This window comes from Hippocampus zosterae, chromosome 1 (genome assembly GCF_025434085.1).
Source record: "Hippocampus zosterae strain Florida chromosome 1, ASM2543408v3, whole genome shotgun sequence".
In the NCBI taxonomy this organism is placed as follows: domain Eukaryota; kingdom Metazoa; phylum Chordata; class Actinopteri; order Syngnathiformes; family Syngnathidae; genus Hippocampus; species Hippocampus zosterae.
In genome coordinates this window covers 1,586,446-1,603,852 of record NC_067451.1, presented here as the reverse complement: position 1 = coordinate 1,603,852, position 17,407 = coordinate 1,586,446, and the positions used below count along the sequence as shown (strand labels likewise).

Below are 17,407 nucleotides of genomic sequence, written 5' to 3'. Positions count from 1 at the left end.
AAATGCCAGTAATCTGTTCCAGCCCCTAGACCAAAAAAAAAAACAACAACAAAAACTATTGTTTTTGTTGTTTTTCATTTTTCAAAAGTATCACAAAAACATACAAATCATACAAAATGCAAATAAATGAACTCGCTTTATAACGTTTAACTTAGCCGACTGTATTCAACATGTACTGTAGTATTCGTGTGACCATTTTGATCATTTTTCTTCAACGTTTCATGAACGTGATGTCGCAAACACGGACACCCCATTGGAGTCGGAGTGGGGTGGCGAACCCACACACAAAAATGGACAGACATGTTTTTCGCATGGTTCAATGACACCATAAAAAGCATCAGAATCACAATCGGAATCATCTTTATTGGCCAAGTATGTCGAACACACAAGGAATTTGTCTCCGGCATAACACGCTGCATTAGCATCCTCGTAAACGAGGACGTGACAAATAGCTATGCAAGGACATTTCGTCATGTAAGTGAACCGTAGTGCGGTGGTACCCCCCAGTGACAACCGTGAGACAAATGTGCAAAGTATCAAGTAGAGATAAAGAATACAATACGATGACAGTTTTCAGAGTGGCCGGTAGCAGTATTTGGAGTACAAGAAGAGTGACGACTTGGTTCATAACCTCTGGAACTAAGCCCGTAGCATATCAAATGCAATCGCAAAGCCACTCCACTTTCACGTGGAACGTATTGGGCCCCGCGTATCGAGACACATGCCAAGCGGCCTTTCATTGGAGGGACGCGCACCCCTCGAGGACATTGGATCTGATTTTGGGCATGATGTCGGCGCTTGCCGGTGTTTCGTTCCTCTCTTCCACTTTGTTTGTTCAGAGCAGACGCAGACACGCAGGCTGTTTTGGACAATGTCGAACAGCACCGTAGCCAGAAAAAACACCCCCCCCAGCCCCCCACTTGTGGCTCTCAGATTATCCCCCCCCCCCTCCTTGAGCGTTCAACGCTGAGTTTGTTTTCAAGGAAATCTGGTTGAATCCGGTTCTCACTGCCCCAAGATTGCCCCCCCCCCACTCCACTTTTTTAAAATCGCCTCATTGATTTCTCAGAAAATCCTTTCCTTGCTTTGCCCTTGAGTATTTATGCGGAAGCTTTCATTAGACATTCTCGTGACAGGAAGTCTCGCCCCTTTTGCCCCCCACAAGCAGGAACATGGAACCAAAGGGGAAAACATGACAGCTGGCATTTCTCTCGAACCTCCTGCAAGTGCAGCCTCCTCACAAGCGTAGCCGAATTTCGGTCCATCTTAGTGACTCAGGCTCGAATAACCTTCGGATCAAAGGTCATTGCTGCGCACGTTGATGCTGCTCCCTAAATCGTTCCCATTTTTGCGCTTTAAATGTCTAAAATAGATACCGTTCTTCCCTAACAACGAGCAACGTATACTCTCAAAAAGTGGTCCTGTCCTCAAAAAATGTCACGTCCCGTGGTTGCCAGCAGAGGGCGGGCTTTCTGCCCGCCGTTTACACACCTGTCACCCATTAGGGAGTAATTGCACAGCCTTTATTTGGACGCTCTGGCAGTCTACTCACTGCCGGAGAATTCCACGCCGTGACAAAATTTCTCTCGCCCAATTCCTACTTGCATTTATTCATTGCCTCTTAGCCTTGTGCTGTATTTACGCGTCGTTGTTTCCTCTTGCGAGTGAAACTTATATTCATTATTCTAATCTGACCCTCCTTGCCATCTTTTGCCGCAAGCGTTTTCTGTTGTCCTTTTATTTTATCCCTGGTCCCTATTTTGACCAGCGCTTTTTGTTATTCTCCCTGTCGGGTTATTTTGTGTTCGTTATTAAAGACTCCTTTTGTTATCTGACAAGATCTCTTTTTGTGTCTGCTATTTCGGGGATCCACTTCCTTATTTTGTTGTGCACGGAGCGATCATTCTATCACTTCGGGCACAACATGACAAAAAAAAAAAGAAGAAAAGCCAATCTTATTCATGCAGTGATGTCAGATTTAATTGATGACACCAATCCCGTCAGACCTGTTAAGTAGCCCGACGTCAAGGTCATCGTACAATTGTAGCGTGTTTACACTTCTTAGGTAGGAGACAGAGACGAAGGCCAAAGAGGAGATTCATGGATGCAGAGAACAGAGAAAGATGGAAATGAATGACTCGCTGTGGCAACCCCTGAAAAGGGACAAGCCTGAAAGAAGAATAAGATTGCGTAATGATATTATAGCGCTTTTTTTTTCATTTTGTGCATTTTTGATCGATATTCGGTCTGTTCCTGAAAAGACTGTAGCGCAGTGCAAAGAGCGGGTGTTGAATGTCGCGCGGGTGTGGACTTTTCCCACGAGGGCGCTCCCCGACATGCCAATGTGCGTGTCAGTCATCCAGCAGCATTTGCTGTCATTTTGCCATCCTTAAATACCAGGATGCATTCTGCAAATGCCGACCGGTGCTTTTTTTTTTTTTTTGGTCACGTTGTCACGTGTCGATGGAGGGATGGCAGCTCATGTGTTGGCTCATCAAACGCACCCAGTTGAGGATGCTTGTGTGATGGATGTACAAGTATGCGATCTTCGCTCTCTTAAAGGCTTCTTGGACTCATGAAATATTTACAAGAGTGAGCCTCGAGGGCTATTTTTAGCATCGGAACATGAAAGCAGGAGTTTGCGTGGCCACGCGATTGCTTGCTGCATTCTAATCGCGCTGATGTTGATATTCTGGCCGACAACTTGCATGCATTGCAAACCCAAGTGCATTTTTCTTGAACATGCAAATGAAACAGTTTTCCCCACAATAGTGCGATTGCGATTTAACCTGCAATTATTAATATACTGTATACATGTATATATATTTTTGAAAGAAGCTTTGCATGTTTTTTACATACGCAATCAATGAAGCCAGATTCCAAGGATCATGCAAACATGTTTGGGGCTTTGTCATTTCAACTTTTCATATTTCATGAAACGGATGTATAAACATGTGGACTGGACTTATTAAGGATTGGACTTTTGTGGACATGATATAAATAAATAAAATACAAATGTGCATAAATATGCATTTGAAGTGGGAAGTCAACACCACCTCCATCCTGAAAAGGGCCCAGCAGAGGATGTACTTCCCGAGGCTGCTGAGGAAGCATGGCCTGCTACAGGAAGTGCTACACGGCAGTCATCGAATCAGTCCCGTGTTCTTCCATCACGGTTTGGTTTGGGACCGCCAAAAAAAAAGACAAAATCCGACTTCAACGGACAGTTAGGACGGCGGAAAAAATCATTGGCATCGCCTTACCCACTCTTAAGGACTTGCACACTGCAAGAATCAAGACAAGTGCACGGAAAATGAAATTATTCATGCAGTGGTTTGCTCCCATCTTGTGGCATTTACATGGAATTCTAGTCTAAATCTTTAAAGGGGGCTGTCAATTTTTCGCTATTGGGAACAACGTTTAGTCCTATCCACTGCAGCGGAACACGAAGGACATTGCAAATTGCAATTTCTGGGGACATTTGCCATGCTCTGCGTCCATATGTGAAATGGAACTGACTAGCATAAACTAACTAACTAAATAAATAAATATGCTAATAAATGTAAAAACTTCACAAGCAATGATGAATGAGCTCATGTCCTTGCTTCTCCTTTTGGAGAACACACACTTTTCGGCCCACCGAGCATTTACAACATCAGGAGGCCAAGGTTACAGTATATGCTGCAATATTGAGCCTCAGTTTTGGTTTGTCTAACGGAACTACTAATTGGTGAATTGATGTGTTACTATAAATCTCTCTCTCTCTCTCTCTCGATTTATATATACAGGATACATATCACATTTACACTTTTTTTTTGCCTTCACAGTTGAGGATCCAAATTTAGTTGATAAATTCAGTCCCGCACTGCCATCCCGGCGACAAAACAATTACTACACTATACAATTGTATTGACAATGAGCCATCGATAGAGGGCAGTGTAACGTAAGTCTTCGATGACAAACGGTTCATGTGGGAGATAACGAACAAAAAAAAAGAGGACCACCAGTCTCGAAGAACACAAGCGAGTTACATTTCTCCTTTTTAGAATACATTCATTGATAATGAGAATGGATCAAATACTAACCATGTTAACACATAGTAAGCTACCAGCCCGAGTAGAAAAAGTACTCGGCCACTCACGAGTGCTTTTACATCCCTCCGACCCACAGGTACTTTTTCTTATGAGACGTGATAAAATGCTATCATGCTAGGAGTGGCTAAATGTTAACACAAAGTAGGAGAGCAAATTGAATAGCGAAAAGTGCGGAGGTTTACTTGACTGAGGTTTTATCACCCTGTACTCGGGTACTCGTTATACCACTGACGATGCTACCACCTATAAAATAACATTTATTAAAAAGAACATCTGGGGAGTTTTTACCATGAAAAATGTGGAATAGTGGCTCATTGTGACTTTTGGCGAACGCGTACGAACACGCGCATGCACTCCCACAGCTGTGACTTCCTGCTTTTCGGGTACTGCAGACCTCATCAGACTCGGTGATGGTCCCAAGGGAGACAGAGGGGCTTGTGCAATGAAGACGGGTCGTCTGTGTTCTGTATGATGTAGCCACAGAAACCGAGTTCCCAACTTCCTTTTTGGGTTCAAACCCAAAGACACTTGACTCAGTCGAAGACACCTAAGAATGTGAGACAATGGGACCGATCAAATAAAAACGTTCAACGTCAGAGACCAAAGAATGGATGTCCTGCGAACCACATGTCCCAAATGAACTGAAAATTTGGAGAGGGAATGATTTAAAATGGTTGCGAGATGTCAAAGTTGGAAGTTCGTCTGCCTTTATGAATGCAAGGACTTGTGGAAATAGCGAAAATGTGGGAATTTGGGGAATGTGAAAACTCGTTCCGCACATGCCTTGAAACTCTGTTGAACAGCTGAAATGGTTTGACTTACTCAAGAAATGTGGAAGGTTTTGCTGAATACAATTTCAGCATTAGCGTGGGAATGTTGAGTTGGGAAATCTGGAACACCGAAAAATGGGGGTATTTGGGCGATTCGGATGTCCTGAATAAGTTTAACAATTTGAAATTGGAATGCTTTTTTTTTTTTAATGTGGAGGACTAAAAAATGTATACAAATACTACCCAACATGTCATGAATGACCAACGTAGTTTTACATTACTGAATCAGCTGAAAAATGTGTCAAGATAAGGTCAAAATCAAAAGATCTACGTAGGAATTTTGTCTGTGAAAATGTGGTAATTGCTCCCCGGTATGTTACAAATGAGCTGAACACTTGGAACAGTTTGAATAAAAATTGCATCGGTCAACAGAAATATGGAAGGATCAGTTACTTTTGAAAAAGGTCTTCGTTCATTTCATTGGAATGGGATTTCTTTTCAGATCAGAACAGATCACAAACATCGTTATTGTCCGAAAATGTACAACCGCATGAGGAATTTATCTCAATATGTTTTGTGGTAAGAAGCAACCATGACAAACAAAACACTTGAGACGCTGAGGATGTGGAGAGTCATCAGCAAAGCCAAATGAAGCGGGAGTGCGCTACTTTGAATGCACCATGACGGGGAAAGTCCTTCAGCGTTTTCACGTGTCTCCTGCTCTGGAATATTGATCAAGGACCGTTTGATGGAAAATGTGCAGTGGTGGGAATTCGTGGAGACGAACCTCCCTCTTCTGACGCTGGAGTGGTTTGAAGTGGAATGTGGAACAATTATCGGTCAAGAATAAAACGTGATGTGTTCAATTGCCCCCGCCCCCAATAATTAATTCTCGTCTTTGTTTTGCTTGCAGATAAAATTTTCTGGGGAAGAGGAAAAAAAAAAAAGAGGGATGAGAGACTCCCATCTTTTGGGTAGGTATGACTTTCTCCTTGGCCTCATCCTTACCTTTCTTGCGGTTGGCGGCGCCGGCCCCACTGTTCTCTTCGGGAATGTTGACAGTCCACACATGTAGGGAGTGAGGTTGAAGACGATGGAAGGGGGGAGGTGAGAGAAAAAAAAATGACTTCACCGCCATGGCTGGACTGCCCCCTTTTTTTTCCCCCCTCAGCCTCTCTCTGTCTCCCAACTTTTTATTCCTGCCTCCTCCCTCCTCCTAAATGATTCTGTAAGAGAGTGAAGGGGCATTCAGAGCGCGCAGCGTCACATAGGAGAGGGTCGGAACGCTGGGACTGAGGGGAAGCGTCTCCAAAAAGGATGGCCTTCGTGGACAGGTTGCTTTAGAGTTTCGGGAGAAAAGAAAGGGGGCATGAGGTTTTTCTCTGCGGGGGACACGCCAAGGAAGCACTGGATTGAGGAAGAAGCGATGCTTTTCAGGAACGTCGCACTGACCTTCGAGGACGCAAATTCCGCCGCTTTGAAATTCCGGCCAAGAAATGTGGAAGGATTAGGTAAAAAAATTCTATCGTGTGGGATTTTTGGGGGGGGGAATATGCAAAACTAGTCCTGAGATAACTCTGAATGAACGGAACGGTTCTAATGGTTTGAATATGATTTGAAATGTGCATAGCCGTAAAATGTGAATTGCCAATTTTGTCACCCCAAAAATGTGGACTACAGAAAGATCACTGAAATTGGGGATTGCAAAAAATTTTGGGCAATAAAGTTTGATGTAGGAATGATTTCAATTGGTGAGATGTGGAATACCCCAAAATTTGGAAATTTGGGCAATGTGAAAAATGTTTTCCAATAATTTAGGAGCTATTCTGAAGCAGCAAAACCGTTTGACGTTGGGAGTCCAAACATGAATTTGTGATTTTTGTCATGTGCGTAGGACGCATTGATCTTCCGTAAGTCCTCCTTGACCTGCGCAGAAACCTTCCTCGGTGCTCCTCACTATGTGGTGGCAAAGGTCCACGCTGTCATGGTGGACCGGTTGCTTCCTCGTCCTTTGCGTCCTGGCTGTATGGACGGCGGGCCAAGTGCAGCCGCGCTCCTCGCGCCAAATGGCGTCTTCGTCGTGGGCCGGCAACCTTTCGGAGAGCGCCGAGAGGAAAGTGGCGCGCCTCGGCGTGGCGTTCAAGCGCAACGTCCGCCAGCTCCGTGACAAGAGCGCCTGCTTGGACCTTGTCTTCCTGGTGGACGAGTCGTCCAGCGTGGGTGCCGGAAACTTTGGCAGCGAGCTGCGCTTCGTGCGCAAGATGCTCTCCGACTTCCCGGTGACGGCGGAGAACACGCGGGTGGCCCTCGTCACCTTCTCGTCTAAGACCCACGTGGTGACGCGGGTGGACCACATCACGGCCCCCAAGCCGCACCAGAACAAGTGCTCCCTTTTCAACAAGGAGATCCCAGCTATCAATTATCGAGGAGGGGGAACTTACACCAAAGGAGCCTTCCAGCGGGCTGCGGTGAGTTGAAAAATGACACGGGCGTCGCAAGATGATGTGGTTTGATAGCTGAGGTTGCAGCTTACTACATTAGCAGATTGACGATTAGCGGTTGAACGGTTCTCATTTGAAAGACAATGTTCCCCAACTGCGGGGAACTTCCACCGACAGCGCCCGCCGCTCAAATGGTTTACGACTGCCTGCCAGTGCCACAAGATGGTGGCAAAATCCCCGCTTCTCTCTAAATGAAGCGGTTCAGTTCACATCGACGTAGTTTCTTCGTACCAACATGCCAAAGTCATACTTTTATTGCCAAACCACAAATTGGCGGCAGTTCACCAAACTGCCAGAAAACTGGGTGAGATGTCAAACCCAAGTCAGTTGGATAGAAGTGATGCTCTACTCTGGAGACATTTTCACCAGACTTTCTAAAGGTGACTCAAACACATTCCCCAAGACGGCTTTTTTTTCTCTGACAAAACACTCCATCCCCCACGTAATCCCTCATGCGATTTTCTGAATTCTTGGTGCATTGTTCTCAGGCTCAATTGGCCATTCACACCACACTTGGCATTTCTTTTTAACGGTTTAAAGTGGTTACTATATGTTAGCATACCAACAGCGAGCGTGTTGCTATCTTTCTATGAGCTGGAATAGCAACTGTCAGCGGTTACCAGGACACAAGGAATGATGCGAAACTCTAAATTGGCCTAAACGCTGTCATACTATATGTTAGCATACCAACAGCGAGCGTGTTGCTATCTTTCTATGTGCTGGAATAGCAACTGTTAGCGGTTACCAGGATACAAGGAATGATGCGAAACTGTAAATTGGCCTAAACGCTGTCATACTATATGTTAGCATACCAACAGCAAGCGTGTCGCTATCTTTCTATGTGCTGGAATAGCAACTGTTAGCGGTTACCAGGATACAAGGAATGATGCGAAACTGTAAATTGGCCTAAACGCTGTCATACTATATGTTAGCATACCAACAGCAAGCGTGTTGCTATCTTTCTATGTGCTGGAATAGCAACTGTTAGCGGTTACCAGGATACAAGGAATGATGCGAAACTGTAAATTGGCCTAAACGCTGTCATACTATATGTTAGCATACCAACAGCGAGCGTGTTGCTATCTTTCTATGTGCTGGAATAGCAACTGTTAGCGGTTACCAGGATACAAGGAATGATGCGAAACTGTAAATTGGCCTAAACGCTGTCATACTATATGTTAGCATACCAACTGTGAGCAGGTTGCTGCCTTGCTGTGTGTTAGTATCACAACTGGCAAGGTAGCCTTTCGTCAATTCTTATTAAAATTACGAGCAGAGTATCAGGAGGAGACGTGCTTTGAAACAATTGGGAAGTTGCTATATTACCATATGTGAGCATGCAAACCGTGCGCTAGGTTGCTACGTGTTAGCATAGCAGCCGTTAGTGTGCTAGCATGTGTTCAAGTCTCATGAGAAAGAGTTGCCAAATACAGGGAGGCCTGTCAAACCGTTATCAGTCCGTCTCGGCGCTTTTGAGTGGACTCATGTTGCCATCTCGTGAGGTTGCTATCTAAACCACAGCTCAAAGGTTAGCTTGTTTATGGTTTGTTGATGCGATGCTGCTGAACACACACTTGCTCACTTGGCGTGGAGGAGGACATATGGCCTGGTTCATCTGTCAAGTCTGCGCTGCCCAGTTGTGTTAGTAAGCCTCGTTGCTGGTACGAAGGCCGGTGCTGGATCAACACCTCGTGCCTCGATCTGCCTTCAGCCATTTGTGTCTGCGGACATACATCAATACCCAAAGTTGTTGAAAAACACCCCAGACATTTTACACGTCGTCGTTTTTGCTCATTTGAGCGGTTTGTACTGGACCACCCCCTCCCCCAGCTCCCGTCTTTCCAGCGATCAGCCTTGGACCGTATCTGTTGGCTAACAGCTTGGCCCTCAGGACAGTTTTTCAACTCAACCTCCTTAAGTTAAATGCTGATAAGGAGACTTCTGGCCTGGTGCCAGCTTCTAAAAACCACAACACCACCAAGAAAAAAAAAATCACTCTGGGGGAGGGCGTGGGTGCTGAAGCACTTAACAGTACTCTCAAACTCTCCCTCGGTGAGTTATCTAGTGAGGTACATAGACTTCAAAAGGTACCCCATGGAACAGGTTTGACTGGGGCTCACAGGTTCAATAATCATGTACTCAAATGTCATTTTGTTGAGCAAGGCTCTCTTTTTTTGTGTTCGGTGTTCTTTGGGAAAAATTCAGCGATGACGCTAATTGATAATTGCGTAACAATAATAACAGGGCCGTGTTGGATTCCCTCGCCGTCTCTCGGAGGCTGGGATGCATTAAAGGAGGGAGACATTTTTCCACCGGGCTTGCATGTGGAGACACGACTCTTTGGTCTCTGTCTCACGTCTCTGTCTCGGCGTAGGCTTCGAGCGTCGCGGTGATGTCTCATTTTTGCCCTTTTTTCCTTTTTTTTGCATTGCTTGTGGAAAGAATGCAGACAGAAAATTGGGGGACAATACAGAGAACTATTTCTTTTTTCCCCCCACTTGAGGAAAGTTTGACATTTTTCCTCATTTAATATGCTTTGTGTCAATAAAGTGCAACATCAGTACCGTAGGTTGTCTTCTCTTTGGAGAAGTGCTACGTCAGTCGTTTGTCTTTTTAGGAAAGTCTCACATTAGTCGCAAGTTATTTTTTAGGAAGGTTTGTCAGTCAAGGTTTGCCTAAAGCAGTGTTTTTCAAATAGTGGGGGGGGGGCGCAAGGTTCTGTCAGGGGGGGCGCGTTTGACCTCGGGGAACATGCTTTTTGATTTTTTTACTGTCCTAAAATAACTTGCAATTGCACCTCCACTACGTTAGGGGGCAGTGTCGCTCTCATTGGCAGAGTTTGCGCAGGGAGCATTCTGAGGGAGAAAATACGACGAGGCGTATGTAGAGCTTGGCTTCAATGTGCCTGCGGTGGCAGACGCTAATTTGTCGTATTTAAAAAAAAAAATTTTTAAGAAAAGTCCAACATCAGTATTTTGTCATCTTTCTGCCTTTCCTTTTTGGAATGTATGACACCAAGGGTTGTCTTCTTTCTGAAAGTGGAACGTTTAGGAAAGGTCATTGTCAAAAATATGGCTTCTTTTTAGCAAAACCCAACATCAATCATTTGTCTTCTCTCTGGCGAATGTAGCATGATTAGCTTTTCTTTTTAGGAAAGTACAAAATGTGTAGTTTGTCTTCTTATGTAAGTTGAACGTCACTGTTTTGGGGAAATTACAATCTTCACAGTATGTTTTCTTTTTAGGAAAGTGCAACATCAATAATTTTTTTTTTTTACAAAATTGTCCCAGCAGTAGTTTGTCTTTTCTTGAAGACAGCCCAACATCTGTCGTTTGTCTGCTTTTTCTGAAAGTTCAACCTCAATCGTTGGTTTTCTTTTTGGGAAAGCATTTCATGGTCATCATGCCTGGGTCGCCTTCTTGCTGCAGGTTTGGATTTCTCAAAAGCGGACTTGATGGCCTCACTTTGGGCAGGACGCGAGGAAAGTCTAAGGGAGGAGGGTTGGGGGGGGGGACTGAGTGGGAGCAAGAGGATGGAAGAATGTGAGGAAAAAGGCTGGAGGCAGAGAGAGAGACAGAGAGAGAATGTGACATTTTTTTTCCCTTTTAAAGTAACTGATGTTAAGGTGGCTCGTGAGTCGATTTAAAAAAAGACGCCTTACTGGAGTTCTTTCTTGCCGTGATCCAGTCTTGCTTGGCTAGCCAGAGTTTCAACTCGCAGGTGGACAATTTCAGCCGCTTCCAAACTCACCCGGAAAGCATTTAGGCTCATTAATCACAGCCCAAAGTTTTCGGGGCCGGCTGCATGTCTTTCCATGTTTGTCATCCCATGTAATTAAGAGTACATTAGAGCGGCGTGAGCGCCAACGCGTCAACACGGCTGACATGCGTCAAACAGACACGGGCCCGTCTGTGTCATGTCATCGTTTCGATAACTGCTAACCGGCGCTAAAGATATTCATGGCCGTGGTGGGCCTTGCCAAGCCGCGGCGGGCCAAACAAATAACGTGACTCTCATTCCAGTGAGTCAGCGCAAAGGCTCCCGTTCCTCTCAGTTGTGTGTTTTCCGTCCCGACCGAAAACCGCAAGGTGAAACGAGACCCCGCGCTTATATTATTTGTGAGGTGGCAAAAGTACACCGGCTCAGTGCTTCGTTGAAGGACACGCGCTATTTGTGGGGCTCAAGCAAAGTTTTGGGCTAAAGGCTCACTTTTGATTTTTCAAATGGAAACATAGAACACATCATTGGTCAGTGACATAAAAAGAGAAAAAAAAGCTGATCTTAATTTACTTAATTTGGCTTCTATCTCAGCCTTGATGCGCTCACTATCAGCCGATCGGAGTCCTGAATTTTCGGCCTCTTAATTGTCCTCGATTCTAAATTCGGCCGCACATGGCTGGGTTAGATTCTGGCTCCGGCCTCCCCGTGTGGAGTTTAGATGTTCACCCCCCGTGCCTGCGTGAGTTTTCTCCGGGTACTCCGCTTTCCTCCCACATTCTAAAAACATGCATGGCAGGTCAATGGAACACTCGTCCCTCGGTGTGACTGTGAGCACAGACAGTTGTTCTTCTATGTGTGCTCTGTGACTGGCTGGCAAACAATTGAGGGTGTCCCCCGCCTGCTGCCCGAAGACTGCTGGGCTGGGCTCCGGCACGCCTGCGACCCTTGTGAGCATAAGACGATTGGATAATGGATGGATGGATTTGTTCCAGGTTTCATTATGAGCTCCATGAGTGCGATTTATTTCCTGAAACCCCGATTGTGGTTTGTGTTATCTTGGGCACTGACTTGCATTGCATTGCATCAAAACCTGGATGACACAAAATTTCTTGAAATTCAACGAAAAGAAGACATAGGTGAGACAGTCCTTCATGCCTTTGTCACATCCCGGCTCGATTACTGCAATGCCCTTTACTTTGGAGTCAGCCAGTCCTCCATTAAGCGCCTTCAGTTGGTCCAGAAAGCCGCTGCTCGCCTCTTGACTGCTACTCGTAAGAGGGAGCACATAACTCCTACTCTGGCATCCCTTCTTTTCAAGATCCTCTTATTTGTTTTCAAATCTCTGAATAATCTCACGCCACCTTACCTCTCTGAGCTCATCCGCCCTGACACACCTGCCCGGCGCCTCAGGTCTGCGGACCAGACATCATTAGAAGTACCAAGTACGTAGCCCATAGCGCGATGGAACTCGCCTTCTCTCTGATTAGCGCTCCAGTTAGCGCAAATTGTTTTCAAATCTCTAAATGACCTTTTCAAATCTCTAAATTACCTCGCGCCACCTTACCTCGCTGAGCTCATCTGGTCTGCGGACCAGACATTATTAGATGGAGCCTTTTCTGTTGCTTTTCCTTGACCATCCTCAAAACCCTCCTCAAAACTCACTTGTATTCTTTGGCATTCGACTCAGCATGACTTGGATTTGTTCTTGGTTTTACTGTTTGGTGCTTTCTACCGCCTTTATTACCGATTAGTTTTACTGTTTATTGTATATGTTAAATCGCTCCAAGTACAGCACTTTGAGGCAGGGGTGCCCAGAGAGCGGCAACTGTTGACCACGTAGCTCTGCCCCTGCTCTGGGGGGGAAGAAAAAAAAAAGCAGAAGCAGCAGCCTTTCCCCAAAATGGAGTCAAGAGGTGCTAGTGTTTGATCCGGGTGCCAGTGGTGAAGCCAGACGGTGATAAAATGATAAGAGCGGGCTCCGCTTCCTGTCTCGGCAACCTCCACTTCCCGCCATCTCCATCCCAACAGGGATCATTTCCTCCCACCCGCGGGGCGTCTGCCGCCGGCCTCCACGCGGCCTCTCCGTCTGGTCCTGGCTATCGCGGGATGCTTCACCTCGCCGCGATAAGACGGCGGAGAGTTCAATAGCTCCGGAGGGAAAATGATCTCAGTGGCCACAGCCAGCCCACTCCATCTAACTGCTTGACAAGCGGTCGTTACTTCACAGGACTCGGCGCTCCCACCCTCTTTTTGTGAGATGGATGCGGAATATTTTCCAGAAATTTGGGCGTATTTTCCAGTCTGTGAGCGTCTCGAGCGAAAGGACCCCGAGGCCTCCTCATTCATGACTGCGCAGATAGTTTCCATCATTTCAGACAGTACGTTGCCATGTGTTTTTTTTTTTTCACCCCTGGAAACCTTACCTTCACCTCGCCAGTCACCCGTGACTACGTATAGAGGCGAGACAAAATGCAGGGTGGCTACTATGAATGGTGGGAAGTAACAACAGTACATTGTTACTGTACTTAAGTCTATTTTTCAGGTATGCTATTGCGCTGTCCGAAGGTTCATAATTGCCCGAACATGTCAAAAGATGGCGGCAAATGAAACTCTTCAACTCACTTCATGACATCTCAGTGGCACAAGATGGTGGCTAAGCACTCGTTCTGTCCAAATGAAACCACTCAACTCACTTCAACGGAGTTCCTTGACATGTAGATCCCACAATATGGCCACTTAGCATGACTTTTGTTGAAAAGAAAACGCCTCAACTCACTTAAACATAGTTCCTTGGCACCGGACTAGTGATGAAGCACTACTTTGGACCTGTAGTGCTTACCCCTCACGCACGGTAACGTGGTTCCTTGGCAATAAGATGCCACAAGAGGGTGACAAAGCACTACTTTTTGTCCTAATGAAAAGTCTCAACTCACTCCAACAGACAATTCCTTGGAGCTTTTATTGTATGGCCTGGTGTGGGCTCCAATGTATCTTTCCTTGACTTGTCAGTTTGCATTTTAATCGAAGAGCGGAAACAATTTTTGTATAGGTCGACTCAGTATTTGTACATCACCGGGGTATCTGTACTTTGAGCAACCTCGGCCCCGTCTGGACACACGACCCGTCTCTGCTGCCCGTTGTCACTGCGAAGCTCTTTGAACTCGGCAAACGCGCCTCTGCGGCGGCGTGCTGACAGACGAGGCGGTAAGGCGCAGAAATCCGCGCCGTGAGGTCGGCCGAGTTCAACAGACGTGATGGCCTTCGACCCGAGGAAATGGAAGCCCATTTGTCTACGTCAAAGACTGCCGCCGTTCTGTAGCGCAGGGGGACAACAACTCGGCGGTGATTCGTGGAGCACCTCGAAAGTAGAACACAATGCCGGTCACTCCAAATATGTCATTGAAATACCCCTGAAAATGACCGCACAGTCGGATCAACCCTTTCCCAAAGCGTTCCACCGAGTCCACTTCAGCACCCAAACGCCTGCAATCACCACCCACCCGAGGCTTAAAATAGCGCTCCCAATCGCTGTGCCAGCCTTGCTCAGCGCTTGACGCGTACGCGGTGCGCTGATAAACCAACGGCAGCCAAGGTGTGGAGATGTGAATGGTGCTGAGGCTTTAAAGGCAAATAGTTTGTTGGCAGGGTCAGGGGGGGGCTCCAAAGGAAATGTCCGCCAGTGACTTTGACGCTACGGGCTGTCACCTTTCAATGATGCGCGGCAGTCATGATCTCTGCCACTCAAGGAAATGCAGTAAAAGCCCACTTGAATGTGCTGTAGTTTAGCTGCGACGTTTTGGCAAGACCTGCTAGCAGGCTCATAGAAGCCAGTTGCACACAGCTTGCAACTGGCGTTATTGTGACCCAAGCAAAATATTAGCGTAGCATAGCAACTCGGTCAGACTGCATGGAATGTTGAAATGAGATTGTGCGCATGCAATGTTGCTCAGAACCATCGCCAGTGGAGTGTTGCGCATGTTGATGTTTGCCTTACCGAAAGCGTAGAGCAGAGCAGATAGCTTGTCAAAATAAGCACTCTCACTTCCGAAGTGAATGGGGCAGGGTGAGGGGAGGAGGTGCGAGTGTGCCTTGGGGGTTCTTCTCTGAACGGATGTGGTCGGTTTGCTGCTGTTGTTTTGGAAGGGTGGATGCAAAAAAAAAAAAAAATCAATAACAACCCAAAAATGACCGTATCTCCGGTCACGCTGGATGCAAGTCACGGGAGTCTGTTGACGTTTTTACTGCAAATCTCTGCAGGCATGTTGGTTGTTATCAGCGCTCCTCCAACACGCACTCTGTCATTCTCGTCTCCAAATCACACACACTGATATGCGCTCGTTGTCGACAGCTTCTTATCGCTCCCTTGGACCTGGGCCAACATGGCCGACAGGACAAAGCGGCATGGCTTCTTATGTGCATCATCATGTACTGTTTACTTATTTACTGTCAGGATTTTTAAAATCGTTATTGCTTAAATTCTTATTTTCTTCCATGTTTTTCATTTTGGGAGAAAAAAACTATTTTTGAGTCTACACTTTTACGCAGGATTAGAATTTCATTGTTTTTTTAATGTAAATTTAGTTTTTCAATTACAATTATTTGAAGAGATTACATTTCATTAATTTCATAAATTCCCAAGAATATTTTTTTGTTCTTTAGAATTCACTTTTTAGATTTATTTTTGTTAGTTTTGTATTTTTTTAGGTAAGAAAAAATATTATAAAGTAGTAAAAAGTATTATTTTTGATAATAAAAAGTGTTTTTGTTCAAGAGTAAAATTTAGGGGTAATTACCTTTTCGTTAAAATAATTTTGCTGACTCTTAAAAATATTTTTCTTTTAATTCATATTTTTTAAATATTAGAGGAAAAAAGTCAAACTTATTTTTGGGGGGGTTACACATTTGAGGGAAAATTATTTAGGGAATTTTTAAGACATGTTTTTGGGGAAGAATTTATTATTAGGTTTTTTTTTGTACATTTCCTCTCCGCCCAAGAACCTTTACAACATATTTTATTATAAATGTTATAAATGATCTAATTCTCAATAAAAATAAACAATTTCAAGAAACATATTTTTGTTTTTTGTTTTTTTGTTTTTGCTTATACTTCCCAATTTCAAGGTTTATTATGTTATCCTTCATCGAATGTGGTTTACACAAGGGCGCACATGAGCTTTTCAGCCTCATCTCCGCATGTTCTTCTAAGACGCAGGGATTCCGTGCTTTATGGCTCCTCTTCTATTTGGCGCATCAAATAGCAATTCAACTCCAGCTGGCGTCACCGTAACAAATGGCTTTCACTTACAATGTGCGCATTTTCTTCCCAGTTCTTCTGTGGGTGAAAAAAAAGAAAGAGCACAAGCTGTGTTTCCAACTTTTCTTTGTTGCAATTTTTTTTGTATTTACTGTATACCAGCATGAAGTTTTTATGTAGTAGAGCAGCGAGGAGCTTTTACATTTGACCGGCGACGATATTAAGCGAGCGGTGCCACGGAAAGTTCTCCTGAATGCAGTCGCGCTGACGGTTGAAGGCAGCCGTCCGTTTCCTCCCTCGCTGCCTCGCTGCCGCGTTGCCTCGCTTCGTGGCCTCTGTAATTAGGCTCCTGCTGCTCAAGGCCGCATAACCTTTGGCCAATTAGACAGCCACCGCCAGAGCTTTCTCTCCTTCGCCTCGTCACACCCGTCACGCCCTTTCTTTCCTAGGATTGGACCCAAAAATCAGCCCTTGTTTTCACAGGTGGTGAAGGTACTCTGAACAGAACAAAGTTGGAAGTGACGATGTGTTCCCCTGATCTCTTTGAACACGGAAAAGCTGCGCGATTGACACCCGTGCCAAAATAGATTGTACTTGCTTATAGATGTCACAAGATGGTGCCAAATCACTCATTTTGTCGAAGTGAAACTCCTCATCTCACTTCAAAACAGGCCCTTGCCACCAAGATGGTGGTTAAGCACCACTTTTGTCCACGTGCAACGCCTCAATTCACTCCGACATACAAGATGCCACAAAACTGTCAGAGTGAATCTCCTCAATTCACTTCACCGTAGTTCTTTGGCAACAAGGTGTTACAAGATGGTGGCAAAGCACTCCTTTTGTCTACATATAACTTCTCAACTCTTTTTAAAGTACTGTACCCCCTTGACGCCAAGATTTCACGAGATGGCGACAAAGTCCTATTTTTGTCTATGTGAAACACCTCATCTCACTTCAACACAGTTCCTTAACACTCAGACGCCACAGGATGGAGGCAAATAACGTATTTGGTTAAAATTAAACTCCTCAACTCACTTAAATGTAGCTCCTTGTGACCAAGATGCCTCA

The 17,407-nt window shown here is 45.3% G+C and overlaps 1 protein-coding gene across 3 annotated transcripts in view; it reads left to right on the top strand.

Moving 5' to 3' along the window:
* Positions 1 to 3,982: 3,982 nt before the first annotated feature.
* svep1 (sushi, von Willebrand factor type A, EGF and pentraxin domain containing 1) overlaps positions 3,983 to 17,407 on the top strand; it is a 57,386-nt gene continuing 43,961 nt past the window's right edge. For 2 of the 3 annotated variants that reach the window (XM_052071814.1, XM_052071806.1), the window contains exons 1-3: positions 3,984 to 4,170; positions 5,778 to 6,375; positions 6,759 to 7,332. In XM_052071814.1, the coding sequence (XP_051927774.1) occupies positions 6,823 to 7,332 (510 nt within the window). In that variant the 5' untranslated portion in view covers positions 3,984 to 4,170; positions 5,778 to 6,375; positions 6,759 to 6,822. Of the gene's footprint in view, positions 4,171 to 5,777; positions 6,376 to 6,758; positions 7,333 to 17,407 lie in introns of all 3 variants that reach the window. The other variant, XM_052071824.1, reaches the window with a different exon arrangement.